The 15,931-nt window shown below is 38.7% G+C and overlaps 1 protein-coding gene across 2 annotated transcripts in view; it reads right to left on the bottom strand.

Moving 5' to 3' along the window:
- The window catches only part of DENND1B (DENN domain containing 1B), a 176,344-nt gene that overhangs the window by 126,423 nt on the left and 33,990 nt on the right, over positions 1-15,931 (bottom strand). For both annotated transcript variants that reach the window (XM_081865866.1, XM_081865867.1), the window contains exon 3: positions 7,814-7,857. In XM_081865866.1, the coding sequence (XP_081721992.1) occupies positions 7,814-7,857 (44 nt within the window). The remainder of the gene's footprint in view (positions 1-7,813; positions 7,858-15,931) is intronic.

Raw genomic sequence — 15,931 nt, 5'->3', positions numbered from 1 at the left:
TCAAGCTAAGTCAGGGGTGGGGAACCTTGGGAACAAAATACAGTCCTCTAGGCCAGTGTTTCCCAACCTTGGGCCTCCAGCTGTTTTCGAACTACAATTCCCATCATCCCTGACCACTGGTCTTGCTAGCTAGGGATGATGGGAGTTGTAGTCCAAAAACAGCTGGAGGCCCAAGGTTGGGAAACACTGCTCTAGGCCACTCTATTTGGCTTTTGGGGCTCTTCCTAGGCCACACACTTTCCCAGTCCATATCCCCTATTCTTAGACTATATCCATCAATGGACCTGCCCAGCGTCCTCAACTGCCTTTTCTTGGCTGTGAAGCATGATCATCCCCTTTACCTTTTCAGAACCAGTGCTTGTGAACTTCCCTTTCTGCTCTCCTCCTCTAATGTGGTCACAAGGAGGACAACGGAAGTGTTCACTTTCATTTTTAACTCAGTTTGTTACATCTGAACCCAAAATTGCACTTAATCATAATTATAGTTTAAGGAAACAAGTCAAAATAATAAACCATGGTTTGAAATCAGCTTGTTTCCCTAAACTATAGCTAAGGCTAAGCTATATAAAGTAAAAATAGAAGTGAAAGCTTTCAATCTCCTCATCCTGGCCCTGCCTGAGGAAAGAGCAGGGGAAATGCATGAGCCCAAGGTTCTTTCATATCACATCCAAAATGAACCAGTTATTAGCAACATGATTTGGTAGCCTCTCACTGTGTTTACCTCAAAGAAAACCTATTATTTGGGAAGTTGATCTGGCAGTCGCTGCTTTAAAAAATTGCAAATAGTTACAGGAAAGCTCTGCAATAACCTCGATAATTTCTACTGGACCTAATTCCAGTGGCAAAAGTGAATCTTCACCACAAATCATGTAAGCAAGGTACAGGTTTGTGAAAAACGTTCTCTGTGTCATGAAGGCAACTTGACCAAGAGAAGCATGCAAGAAAATGGCAATGCACATGGTCAAAACTTTAGAAAGGAAGGAAGAGCAGGAGTTTGACAATGGTCACTAAAGACTGACAATGTGGTAACGGGTGAGTAATTGAGCTGCCTTCTGCACTGGACATGAATAGGAGAATCAGTCAAACAGTCTTCATATGCTTATTAGAGCAAACATTATTGGACGCACCACTCAGAAAGATACTGCAAGAGATTCGGCTAAAGATACTGCTTTAACGCTGAACAATAATTATTTTGTTCAACTCATGGAATGATGAACACATAACCGTCAATGAAATGTTTGCGCTTTTATTACACTGCTGCTTAAGGCAATGGATAGAGGCCAAATTCAGCATTCACTTTTTGTTGGTTAATACGCAGTATCTGAAAGACTGTCCAATATTAAATTAAATGTTACACTTGATAAAAATGAGAACATTTTTAACAAAGTAATCTCTAATATTACAGCTGTACGATAAAATGGGTAACATATGCATACAGTCTATTAAAATGCACATAATTTATCCAGCTCAAAATGAAAACATATCTAACAAGTAATTCTATTCATCTGGCCCTTTTTCACCCAGCCTTAAGATATACAAATGCATGCCTTTTCACCAGAACACAGCAGCTGGGAATGAAAAGGAAAGCATTCAAATGATCATTTTCACATCATATTCCATCGTCTTTTCACCAGCTTCTCCTCTGTCTTTCTTTGAGCCCTATTCTATTACAAGAGAGCTGCTTCTTAGATCAATTCATATTTCCATAATCCACACTGCTGTTTCTCCCTCTTCTCCCCAGGGTAGACTAACCCCTACATCCAGAGCTGTGGCTTACAACTGTCATTAAGACCTATAACAATAACAAGATAACAAAAGAGTTGGTCGAGATGAGGCTTGGCTATACCATATGCTGATCAAGTGCAAAATTTTGAACTAGTGGAAAAAATCTATAAAACAAAACCATGATACATATATTGGGCTTGCCATTTGTCCTTCCAAATGCAAGGAAAGTCAACTTTTAAAATCATCAAACATTTATTTGCAAGCACACAGAGCCTTCATGTACAAGTGATATTAATGTCTGCTCAGAGGTGAAAGATGACGATTAAAGGTCCTTCCAAGTCTTTAGACCACAATTGTCAGGGGATCTCCCTTGTGTCTTCAAAATGTGTGTTTTCTTCCCAAAATAAGAGCCAAAACCCACCACATTCATAAAATGGTTTGGATCAACCAATGCATTAATCCATTAGCTGCAATTTCATGGTGAAAAACATGAAATGGTTTATATTTAAAGTTGCATGTGCATGTTCCTAACACTTTCACAGTTAAAGGTGTATAGTCTGTTAGTCTTACAACCGTGTTGGGCATGTGCAGAGCTGTTGATTCCATCATTAAATATAACATTTCCAATTTGAATTTGTTTTTTAAATGAAAGCTTTTTAATAAACAGGTTTTTCTCTATGTGCATCTATGAAATTATAGCAAGCATTAAATAACTTGTACTAGTTGCTGAGGGAAAACATTACGTGCAGTTCCATTATTATTATTTTTTCCTGGGGGGGGGGAGGAGGGACCACATTCAATTTACGGCAGCACTTGAAGCAAAAGAACAGCATGTAACCAGTTCCCCCTTGCACAATTTCCCACTGAAAATCACCCTCTAAAACTGCTTATATCCCAGCAATGGAAAAGATCCAGGAATCCGTATCAGTCCCTAGACGAAATCACAAAACATAATGTGTAGTTCTGCGTGCATATCATAGCTGTATGTGCATATTATAGCCTCCAGTGGTCCTGTTTTAGCCAGGAAAGCTGTGTTGTTTAGAGTTATGCCCTAGGAAAAGAACCCATTTTCCAATTACCCCAGTTTTCAAGAAGCAACAACATTTCTCCTTCACTCCCACCTCTTTCGTTCTTTATTCCTTTATACACATGTGGCTGGACCAAGAAATTTTTGGGCCTGAGGCAAAGGACAAAATGCCACCCCCCTATGCCATGTACTGAAGCCAACTGGACAGGCAATTGAATCTTACTTCAACACTGGCAATGGGGACAGTGGCTTATACCTGAAGGAAACAGACTAGCTTGGGGGTTGCAGAACAGGTCATGTGGCATACACAGCTCTGTCCTCCAACCTAGGAGAGTGGCCGATGGGCTTGAGAGCACTGGCTAGGGATCTGCCACTGCTACCTGTACCAACATCTGCTGTCACCTCACTCCAGCTAAGGGTGAGGCAGCTCTGCCACAGCAAAGGCTGAAGTCCAGTGTAGACATCATAAACAATCTGCCAAATCACAGCTATCTATTTTTGTCATCCTTTATTTTTTTTATAAAGCACTAAAATTATTCAGGCAAGCAAAGTGATTGTGATAAAAATATTTGTTTATGAACTGGTTTGATGATTCTCCCCCTCTGAACTTTCCCCTCCAAAGTCTTAGAGTTATATATTAAATTTATTTATACGCTACCTTTCCACCACTTAGTTCAGGCTTCTCCAGAGGAGTGGTGCCCTTCAGATGTTGCTGGGCTGCAACTCTTATCCCTAACAATTGGTCACATAGGCTGGGGCCGATGAGGCTTGGGACATCAGGTTGGGACAAGCTGACTTGGGCCTTCAAGGGTGCTCGTATGTTTACATGGTCTGCAGTCTCAACACATGCAGACTTCCACATTCCTAGAATGAAGGTCTGCAGCTGAGTGACGGAACAGCTTGCTTTGCATGAGAAGGTCCCAGGTCCAATCCCTGACATCTCCAGGTAAGACTGGGAGAAACTTCCTCTCTGAAACTCTGGAAAGTCACTGCCAGTCAGCATAGACAATACTGAGCTAGATTGCTCATTGGTCAAACTCAGTATGTTGGCTTGCTCACCCTCAGCTTTATGTATACTCCAGTTGGCCTCAAAAGAATAAGCCCACCTAAAAGAACGCACAACTTCAGACCAATCTTTTTCATACATTACATTGGAAGAATTACAGTCATACCTCGGGATGAATACGCTTCGGGTTAGGCAATTTCGGGTTGCGCTCCACGGCGACCTGGAAGTAACGGAGCGCATTACTTCCAGGTTTCGCCATGCGCGCATGCACAGACCATCAAAATGACGTCTCGCGCATGCGCAGAAGCGCCAAAACGCGACACGCGCACGCGCAGACACGCTATCGCGTCTTGCGTTCCATTCAGGATGCGAACGGGGCTCCAGAATGGATCCCGTTCACATCCCGAGGTACCACTGTATTCAAGGAGACACAATTCACTTGCACTTTCTCTCTCCCCACTTCAGTGTAGTGTACAATGCCACCCTAATCTGACCAGTTTTCATCTGGCAGATAATGAAAGTTTAGGGCAAACCATAACAGTGAATGTCTAGAACTTGAGAAGGAAGGCAAAGGGAAGCAGCAGACAATTTGGCACTGTAACTGGACTTGACCCTAGGCCCAAAATAAAATCACTCCAGTTCTCATCTCCTTTTACCCTGAATGGCCATCTTATTTATGATAAGTGAAACCTATTTTTTCCGAGTTGTTCTGAGCCACCCTTCATACTGATTCCAGGGCAGTCTGCAACATTGTTGTCTTCATTTACCCTATTGTGTTTGAAAACAGCAATTACAAAATAGGAGCTGACAACCCCAAGCCAAATGCCATCCTACTAAAGGTTCTACTTGGCTCCTCAATTGCCAAACCAAGTTCTGCCTTCACTTGTCAGACATCAGTTCAGGCAACAAGGAGCAAGGACAAATAGAGGGGTGGAAACAAAATGATGCAGAATCACCACTAGGGAACAGCCTTGCACATACAGGTACCTGAAAGCACTAAGAAAACATGCAGAGCCTTGCAAGACAATGATTCAATATGCCTATAGTTCTCTTCCTCCACACAGGAGAGGAAGAAGGGAGGGAGGGAGGTGGTGACTGTGCTGTGTCTTCTGGCAAGCTTTAAAGTACCAACCCAGAAAAAGCAACTGCTGCTGCAGATCTGTAAGAGCAAATCTTTTATTTAAAAAAATCAAGCTGGGGAGGAAAGAAAGAGGCTGCTCTTACAGAGAAATTTTAGAATCCAGTATGTTCAGTAGTGAACTAAACAGTAAAATTGTGGTTAAGAAGGTGCTAGTGCTGTCCAGGCATATCTCTTTATGGTTCTAGTGTCATGTCAAATGTTGAAAGGAAAAATGAGTGTGTCTGTGCACACAAAAAATTATATTGAAGATTTCGTGCATACAGGATTGTCTATATGTTTTCTTTTCAAAGGATGAAGCAAAAATAACTTAATTGTGCTCTTCAGTGTATGTTGCAGATATCCCAAAGATCACCACACCAGTTTGGTTACAGATATTCAGTACAAAAATTGGTGTCTTCAGAACTACTAAACACATATTTCAAAATATAATTATATGGGCTAATACTGAACTTCTTAATTGTCTCTATTTGTTTTTAAGTTCCATAGTAATCCAAAATACAAATAAACACACACAAAACCAAAGACAGTAACAGTGTTTCTTTATTCTGTTTCACAGGTAAGGCATCATTCTACCTTAAAACATGAGATGCCATTGTGGTCCACTTGTCTTCAGAGGGGTCTGGAAGTCTTTGATTTCAGCAAGTATAATTAAAGGAAGCGGCATAAAGTTTACTTATACTTTGGTCTCATTTGTATGCCAAACCTTCATCAAGCCAAACTTTGGTTTAAAGGGGAACCTGCTTAGCTCCTGCTGATGCCGGGCTGCCACAAGCTAAGGCATTCAAAGCTAGGCTCATGGTTTGTTATTATGAATGAATATATGAATTGTACATATTTTCTTTTAACTATACAGTCATACCTCGGGTTACAACTGCTTCAGGTTGCGTTTTTTTGGGTTGCAAACTGCCGAAACCCGGAAGTACTGGAACAGGTTACTTCTGGGTTTCGGCGGTCGCACATGCCCAGAAGCGCCAAATCACAACCCGCGCATGCGCAGATGCAGGTTGCGAACGCTGCTGGTTGCGAACGTGCATCCCACATGGCTCATGTTCACAAACTGAGCATCCAGTGTACTTGTTGATGTCAAAGAGCTTACAGTTTATTTGGGGAGAAACAAACCATAAACTCAGATTGGGATGTAACTCTAAACTAGAACAGAACTTAACTTGTAGCAGCAGCAGGGGAAGAGTGAAACACTCGAAATTTCAGCACCAGTATGATGTAACTTCACCTTTAAACCATATGTTAGTTTAACCATGGTTTAAAGTGACAAACGAACTAAGCCATTGACAGTTATCTTGGTTAATGCTTAACCAGAGCATCATATTCTGCATCTTTTTCTCAGGAACATCTTTATGTGGCAAGCTACTAACTTTAGCCCATTTCTCTAGTTTATCAAGGTAATGCTTTTTCATATTTGTTTAGATTTCTCACCTATTCTACTCAGAACAGAACACAATACTTATGTGCCTTTACCTTGGTTTATCCAACAGACCATAATGTTCATTAGGTTGGCTTCTAATAATTTAGCCAGTAAGATTTACGGCTGAAAAGGGACACAGGTTTACACCTCCCACATACAAAGCTGCTACTATGGCATTTAACCCAATCGCAAGGACAGTTCGCCTTGCCATTGAGCCTTTCCTATGCCATTCAACTCTATACATTTGTAGCTGGATTTAACAGAACACACACATATAAAAATACTAACATTTGCAACTGACAGACTTAATGAAACTTGCTTTTTGCATGGACACAAGCTTTGAATACAATCAACCTCAAATGTGCCTTTGATAGTAACATTTGAATAAGAGAGACAGAGTGAAATCGAAAACACAGCTGCTCCCAGGCAAAAAGTCTCATTCATTCAAATGGTATTTGCAGTCTACCTAAAGCTCTTGACTACTGGAATAGATTGCAACTTCATATTAATGTGTGAGCAACATGTTGCCAAGTAACAACACACATAAACTGGGCTTATCTGTGTTGTCATAAAGAAGTATCATTGATCTGAATGAGTTTCACACATGCACAACTGACAATTTTGTTGGGAATTTCAGGGCCAAACTGCAAACTGCTGTGGCAACATACTTTTTATATAGGTTCCTATATTCAAAACAGAATTCAAACTGTTGTTTATGGTGTTTTTCTCCAAGGATCTGGCACTATTTAAAGCAAAACTGAGAAATTTGTCTGAGCCACAGAAAGAAGAAAGTATACTGTTCAATAAAATAAAAATGAAAAGAGCGAAATGCATTCAATGAAGAAGCCTATAAAAAAAACAAACCCATAATTTTTAGTGGACTCGGTTGTTGTTTTTAATGAAACCACTGTTTTAGACAACCACCTGTTTGTTGCAAGCATTACGCTCCTGTTTAAAACTGCTAACATGCCCAAGTGTCAAAGTAGCTCTGGTGAAAGAGAGAACATTTTCATGAATACTGAAATACCACCAACAGTATATACACAACCAAAGTGTTAACATCAGTGCTGATACTAACAGTTGTGCAACCTCTTAGATTATCATTGGTGATGTGCGCCTGGTGGCCTGGTGCTGTGTGTCAATCATAATTTCCCAAATTTATTCCTCTGGAACTATATTCATGACTTCTGAAGAAGAAGAAATGCCACCACTGGCGTTTGGTCATAATATCCACACAGATTAAAAATAATAATGTGATAAATTCATGAAAGCAACTATCATAGTGTGCAATACTTCCTGCCACAAACACAGTCTAATGATCAAATCAGCTGGTGAAGAGTCTTTTATTGTTATCATCAGCCATCTGCCTTTCTACAGTTGAATAGGAAAGCTTTAAAAAGCTGTAGAAAGGCAGGTTATTCTGATATTATTATTATTATTATTATTATTATTATTCCATCATTTTAAAGGGATCAATCTCATGTTTCTAACCTTGTCTCCAAAGTCCTCCGGGAACTTCCACAAAACCACAGGATCTGTAAATAATTGACAGACAGCATTAATCAGAGACAAAAGAACAGAGTCTTAGAGTAGAGTACATTAATATTAAAGAGGGTCAACGTAGCTTCAGGCTCACAGACAGGTACAAAAAATGTGTCTCAAAACTCAGATCCGGGATTATTCAAAATATTTTTTTTAAATTTCATATTTATGAAACTCCATGCATATTTGTTAACACAATAATAGAAGGTTATTTTGTAGTGTGTGTGTGTTTTCCGTTGCCTTTTACTCTGTGGCTGTTTCAATGCCTTTTTAAAGATGTTATTCCAATATTCATTTTTGCAAAAGGGAATTAAAAGTAGAAAAAATGCAAAATGTCACATTTTTCAAATGTCACAAATATCACTGTTTTTTAAAGCAGTTCACCAAGCTTTTTTCCACATTTACAATTTAAAATTACAGGTTAAGAATATCACATAATACTACACATTCACCAGTTGAAGTTTGGGACCTGCTACATCCAAAAATCATTTGGTTTTATGCAAACTAGCACTGGCTAAAGAAATGAATTTGATAGCTTAAGGGAGTTTTTCTTTCAATCCTAACCCCATGTAGGATGTGTACCTGGAACTCTTATCTGGCAGAACCCCCAAATACTTCATTCTGAGGGATGTTCTGTGTGATAAAAAAGTTGTCAAGTAAATAAAGCTTCAGTCTGCACAACACTTAAATAATTCTGTCTGATACTGTTGTTTCGAAATTTGCTACTACTTCAGTCTTTGTTATATGCAATTATGGTATGTTATTAGGTAGTAATAAAACACACATGCAGCAGTTAATTGCCATATGAATATATAAAACACAATAGATCCCACAAGCTTGAAATCTGTCCACATTTGCTCTAATCAATTCCACAAAATAAAAACCAGTAAATATAGTCATGTTACTTGGTATTATGATATTGACTTTGCATCCCTCCAAAGGTCTTACTGGCCACTAACAAATATTCAAAGGATCAATTAATTTTCACACTTCCTTTCTGAAGTGCTCCCATCATTTTCATTTAAGGTACAGTGAGGAGAAGGGGACTTTTCCATCACAAAAAAGTGATGGATATTTTGGTGTACCCAGCACCACAATCCTGAATGTGAGTCTCCTACCCCCTGAGTTGACAGGTATGAAAACTTTTGTTCAGAATTCTTTGTGTACTGGGAAATTGATTAAGTGAATGGAAGGAGGGTGTTGACAAGAAGCAAGAGGCTACATCTTGACAAGGAGGAGGAAGCATAATCCTATTCTGCAGTTATGTACTTCCTCTTCAGAACTACTGAGACCAAATTTACTTTTCCTGGGAAGACTGATTTCTAGACACCCAACAACGTTAAGTCAATTTTATGCTGATTTTATGGATGAGAGAACAGGAATAGCTAGAAGAAAACACCGTCACCATAGATGACTTGTAACTCACTACACAGCTTAGATCAACATATGCCTTATAACAACTCAAAATATATTAGCGCTGGATTAAACACTTTTCATTTATATTTTTAAGTGACCATAAGACTCACCAAGTATTTGCAACTAATGTAGAAATAATAATAATAATAATAATAATAATAATAATAATAGTAATAGTATTTTTTATTTATATCCCGCCCTCCCCAGCCGAAGCCGGGCTCAGGGCGGCTAACAACAATACAACAGTACAACAGTACAACACAACACTCTAAAATCATTCATTATAAAATTAATTCAAATCAAACCAATGACAACCATTGGGCCAGAGCTCTGCGAAGATTGCCGAAGGAGGGAGTCAGGCTGTGCCCTGGCCAAAGGCCTGGTGGAACAGCTCTGTCTTGCAGGCCCTGCGGAAAGATGTCAAGTCCCGCAGGGCCCTGTCTCTTGTGTTATGAACATTATATTGGTTACAGATTTGCACAAAGTTGCTTCCACATGTGCAAGATATTGCTTCAGGTCCTCCTCCAGGAAAGGCATTCCATAAGACACAAGCAAGTGTCACCACGGGCCCTCCACTATGTGCAAATAATCCCTTTCCACTCATGTAAATAGTGAGGTTTGGATCTAAGCCCCTGGGATTATCATACAGTTCAATAATCTATCCTACTTTCTCTAAGAACAAGTTATTTCATATTTACTGAAACTACAATACACTTATCTTAATTATAGCAAATTTAAGATGGACTAATGGTCAGGGGTCCCCTTTACCCCTTTTAATGGTGGTTAAAAATTAAATCCAACCCCTTCCTCCGTATTTAAAAGTTATTTTTTTAATTTCGTAAATGTCTAAACCTGTGTCCAAACATGGATTATACGGTGGTGAACATTTTAAAAATTCAAACACCAATACAATATTAAAGCAAACTGCAAAAATCAAAACATAATAAAAACTAGAAGTAAAGTTAACATAGCATCACAGGTGTCCTCCAATAAAAATTACACAATATCAATATTAAACTCAAGACAAAGAGCATATGAAGGAAACCTGCTAAAAGTAGCCTCAGCAATTATCTAAACAAAGGAAAATTTACATTTCATATATGTTTGTTACTGTCAATTAATTTTAGATATTTAAAGGAATCACAGAATCACAGAATTATAGAGTTGGAAGGGACCACAAGGCTCATCTAGTACAAGCCCCTGCTAAGCAGAAATCTTGCCCAATGTGGAGCCCAAACCCAGAACCCTGAAAACAAGAGCCTCATGCTCTACCATCTAAGCTTTCCCAACAGTTTTCTCTGCATTAGAAAATATACCCTACAAGAACTGAAGTTAATGGTTAGTTAAGCTTTGATCCCATTTTGAAATCAGATTTCTACATCTTAGTTAATTAATATTCAAAACATCTTATTTTGGGCCAATATCAATATGGAGTGAAATGTTTCCAAAAAGAGAAATACAAACAGCAAGAGGTCAATATATAACATTTCTGAAGAAGAAGAAGAGTTTGGATTTCATATCCCGCCTTTCACTCCCCTTCAGGAGTCTCAAAGCGGCTAACATTCTCCTTTCCCTTCCTCCCCCACAACAAACACTCTGCGAGGTGAGTGGGGCTGAGAGACTTCAGAGAAGTGTGACTGGCCCAAGGTCACCCAGCAGCTGCATGTGGAGGAGCGGAGACGCGAACCCGGTTCCCCAGATTAGGAGACTACCGCTCTTAACCACTACACCACACTGGCTCTCTTGACTAATAAAAAGTCAAGTTAATTTTTTACTGGTAACTTTACTATTTTGTATAAAAATTAATCTTGTACCATATTGTTTTCATTGGACCAGTTGATAAACTCCATAGGTTTTAGAACTAGAAACCAGTTTAGAGGGAAATAAATAGGTTTACTTCAACTTTTCCCTAAGGCTCTGAAAGTGGCATAGCAAGCAAAAAACAAGATGTTGTGCAGACTTGGTCACATTAGTTTTAGGAAACATGAGTGCACACATCCTTTTATTACGATGCATGCAGATTAATAACATCTGCACGAGCATCTCAACTATTTTTCGATTTTTAAAAAATGTATTTTTAATACAGTTTCTCTCCCCCCCCCACACACACACACTAACATTCCCAAAGCAGATGCTCAGTTGGGATGCAGTGCAACTAGGCTCCCCATCAAGCTGGGAAGCAATACAACTCTCTCAAGCTGAGCTTTGGCTTCAGAGCAGCTGGCATGGCACGCAGCTCACTTTCTAGCCACCAGCTTTTCCAAGACAGACTACTATCCCCGAGGCAGGCACTGAGTTGGGAGACTGGTGGAGTACTGCCTTCTCACTGACCATCAGTTTTAGAAAGGTTGGCAGAAATCCAACTGGTAAAATATCTCTGATCTGCACTAGGAGCCTCTGTGCACAGCTTCAACTCCAAAGTTAGGTGTCTGGAAAGTGACGTATAATTTATACACCACCCTTTGTCCAAGAAAGGTGGCTCACATAGCTTAATACAAACACAAAATTCAAAGAATGCAGTACAATAAATTGCACATGATAGACAGAGCGCACCATCAGCATATATGGCACTTTCCTGAGCGCAAGAGGAAAGGTTCCCACCTTACACTCTAAAATTTGAGCCAGGAGAAAGATCAGAGAAAAGAGAAGGAAGTGGAGGCAAAAGTAATCAGGGAAAGAAAATGCAATTGTTTACATTAAATGTACTTGAGCTTAGCTAGAGTGGGCATGGGAGCTTGGGGGTTAACTCAAAGGCTCCATGGGAAAAGGTGGGTTTTTAGGAGTGATTTGAAAGAAGTTGAAGAGAAAATTCTTTAAAAAGAGGAGTTGCTTTAAGAGACATAGAAAGGAGAAGAAAAGCTCAAACATCACTTAGTTAATCAATCACACCAAGTAGCCAAATTTGCACTGGCAGCCAAGAAGCTTCGGTCCAGCTATGTAAATGCACCCCAATCTTAAGTCTTAATGTTGTAAATTTATTTTTATGTTGTAAACTGCTACAGGTTACGTGTATGATTTTAGATGAAAGATTCCTTTTATTCTCTGTCATCCATTGTAAAGGACTTTGGTTATATACAGTAAAAATTGATTGATAGTTAAACAATCAATTAGTTACTCATCAATAGTCCAGATCCTCTCACTGCAAGTCACTTGTTCAAAAGTGGCTAAAAGACCACTATTCTGGCTTAAATGGTTAGCGCGTTAATATCACACCTATTAAGATAAATTGTACTTAACTGCAGACCATGAATGCAGAGATTGCTTCTATGGTTGGTTTGGAGTGAAACCAATCACTATTCTTGCTCTGGACATAATGCTAAGTAAAGGATATTAGGGTTGTGGCTCCCACTGCCTAGCAGATACGACTGGAATGGAAGCCTTCTGCACATTCACAGTAACCCACTAGCTATGATTTTCTGTAATGTGCAATCCCTGCCACTGAATGTACCATGCACAGTCCTTCACTTGGAACAAATTGCCGGCCTTTGAGGCTTCAGTGCCTGGTTGGCATCTGTGAGAGGGTTGCAAAATGCACAGTATTTGCCCACCAGTTATGGGAGAAATAGAGGTGTACCAAAGGACTTCAGTGAAAAGTTTCACAAAGTGTATCTATTGAGTTTATCTATTCATTCATTACTTCTGTACCATTTGCAGTTAATTAATTACAAAAATACCATAGAGTACTCCACCACTCTAAATACTAATGAGCAAATTAGAAAGGTTAGAAATAACCAATTTCCTGTTTGTCGTTTCAGCACAGCAAATTATATTGGTTACAGTAATTCCTACTGAAGGAGCAGTGTAAACCATGGGTAGGCAAACTAAGGGCCGGGGCCTGGATCCGGCCCAATCACCTTCTAAATCCGGCCTGCAGACAGTCCAGGAATCAGTGTGTTTTTATATGAGTAGAAAGTGTCCTTTTATTTAAAATGCATCTCTGGGTTATTTGTGGGGCATAGAAAATGTTCGTTATTATTTTTTCAAAATATAGTTCTGCCCCACAAGGTCTGAGGGACAGTGGACTGAAAAAGTTTGCTGACACCTGGCGTAAGCAGTCTGTAGTCAGGCCAGTTTTTAGCACAAAAAGATGGCTTTTTAAAAACACACACACACACACACACATATTCTACAATTGGAAGAATTTACTGTTTTTAAACTCTCTTCCAGCAAACTGAAAGGGGACCGTTCTGGTGTGCAGCACTGAACTTTTTAAAATTGGAATTATTAGGTTATTATATATACACACCTTAAAAAGAATTGGCTGCAAGTGGCTAGGAAAGCATATCAGATTAATTTTTTAACAGATTTCATATAAGGGATACACATTATAAACCAGAAATATTACTGTCAGGCACATCCGACTTTAGGTGAGGGTCTCAGAATCTTATCTCAGAAGGATAAAAGTGGAAGATGTTTTAGTAGCTGAATGAAAAGCTGCCTGGGCAAGTAAGGAAGAAAGCAGTCAGTATTTGCCAAGGAACAGTAATCAAAAGAAAGAACAAGGGCAAAACAGAGTAGAGGAACTTAATAAAAAAAAAAGAGGGGGGGTGCAGAGAACCTTAAAGAACACTTGCTATCTTGTCTGGCACTTAAAATATGTTAGATTAAAGACAATATGCAAATGACAGTGCCACTTTAAGACATACTTGAAAGCACACTTTAATGCAAATCATAGACTTGGTGGATGTATGCTCATGAAAAGAATTTTGCTGATGTTATCAGTCCACTCTTTACTATAGCAGTTGTACCTTGTAAAAGCAGGCAATCTGTTACAAGGAATATTTGGCCAAAAGAGGTGTGTGTGCATGTGTGAATCCAATTACTCCAATTTTAAAGAATGGATTGAACTAAAGTTATTCTGGTTATATTAGTTGTGTGTGGACAATCTAGGAAAGAAAAACTTTTTTGGGGAGAACTTCTATTCAGTTTTGTGGACAACTGAAAAAAAAAGCTGATTTTTCATAGTATTATCAGAGTTTAGAGCAACACTGAAAACAACACTATCATCAGCTTGCTTTCTAGGAAGTTTCTTGTAGCTGCTGTTGTTAAAATGAAAATGCTTCCTTTGAAATGTAAATATAATTCTTGTATGGTGCAATATAACGGCAAGTCAGTAGAATGCACTACTATGGTTACTAAAAGGCAGAAATGATTGCCTTTTCTGGTGGCTTCTGACCTGATCCAAGGAGTATGGCATGGTAGAGGAGATCATGAGGGACTGAAATTTATTCTGAAGATGTCTGTCACAGTGTCGTTAGCCTGCAGCAGAGTAGGAAAAAAGCCCTGATCCAGATTCAGTGAAAAGTGGATGGTTGCCCATCAAAACAAATTTTTATATATAGAAACACATGAACATGACCTTTGATCAACTCAAGCATGAGTTGTCTCATTATACTCTAGAGTGGCTAATCTGCTATCTGCAACATCTGTGATACTGAAGAAGTCCATGATGTTGAAACACATCTGGCAATTGGAATAGTTAATATCACACATATTAGATTTTTTTTTTTTAATTCTCCCCATATGCCAAGGAACTTTATATTTAACAATAAATATCTGTACTGAAAATACATGTACTGAAACATTTTAGTTTTGTTTGTAAATGCATGTCTCTATGTTCATATGTGATAGTAAAACACATTATTTTTGACTCTGCAATTCTGTCAATCAAAACAATGATATTTTTATTTAACAATTCCATACCAAACTGTATTACGAAAGTAAACACAAATATAAACATAGATAACTGCCTCCCCCTATGAAGAGTATTTCAGGATTCCTTAAAGGGCATTTCTTTAATAAACAACATATTCTATAAATAATATTAAAAAAATATTCTATTTAGCATAATATTTGATCTACTATAATGTATACTGTTAATTTTTCATTTACAGCATCCTTGTTTTCCATAGGCTATAATCAAAACAAATCATGGTGTTAATCAGATCCACATTTCATTTTTCTTAATTCATCTAATCTTTCTTCAATTGATCCTATCTTCCCAAGCCATTTTATATACAGTTGTAATTACCAAATTCCTGGCTATTTATAAAATCCATAAACAAATACCAACCTGCCAAAAACTTGAGTGACTTTCTTTGACCTCTCATTACTTGAGATCTGTGAGAAAATCTTACCAATACAGCTATTTGCCAAACTTTACAGTACCAATAATCTAGATTCATTAATGACATATTTTACCCAAAGACCTCAATGTTATGTGCACATATTTCACCTATTTAAAGGCTTCCTTCCGCCTAGCATCTATGGAAACAAATAATGATGGGCTGGTTCACATGTAATGCTTCCAATCTCTTATGCATAGCTAAGGGCCTGAGAGCAAATTCTCAGATTATGTGTTCTCTCGCCACCCTGATCCAAGATTAAAGGTGTATTTCAGCATTTACCTTATCCTGCCAATGTTCTTCTCTTAATCCCAAACTGATCTGCTTTTAATCACAGGACTCTAGTCATGAATCAGAAGGATGATGCTGGTCAGCAAATTAGGAACCACTGCTAAAGATACTGCCAGCATGAACCTAAGCATGCTTAAGACTTCCAAGTAGGAACAGAGTAAGACATGGGCATAGCCAGGACTTAAGTTGGGGGGAGCAAGTAGACAGGATTTATGTTGGGAAGACAGAGCACCCG

The sequence above is a fragment of the Podarcis erhardii genome, assembly GCF_964252035.2.
Source record: "Podarcis erhardii genome assembly, chromosome: 6".
NCBI classification, from domain to species: domain Eukaryota; kingdom Metazoa; phylum Chordata; class Lepidosauria; order Squamata; family Lacertidae; genus Podarcis; species Podarcis erhardii.
Note: the sequence above shows the minus strand (reverse complement) of the source record. Positions and strands in the feature narration are given on the sequence as shown.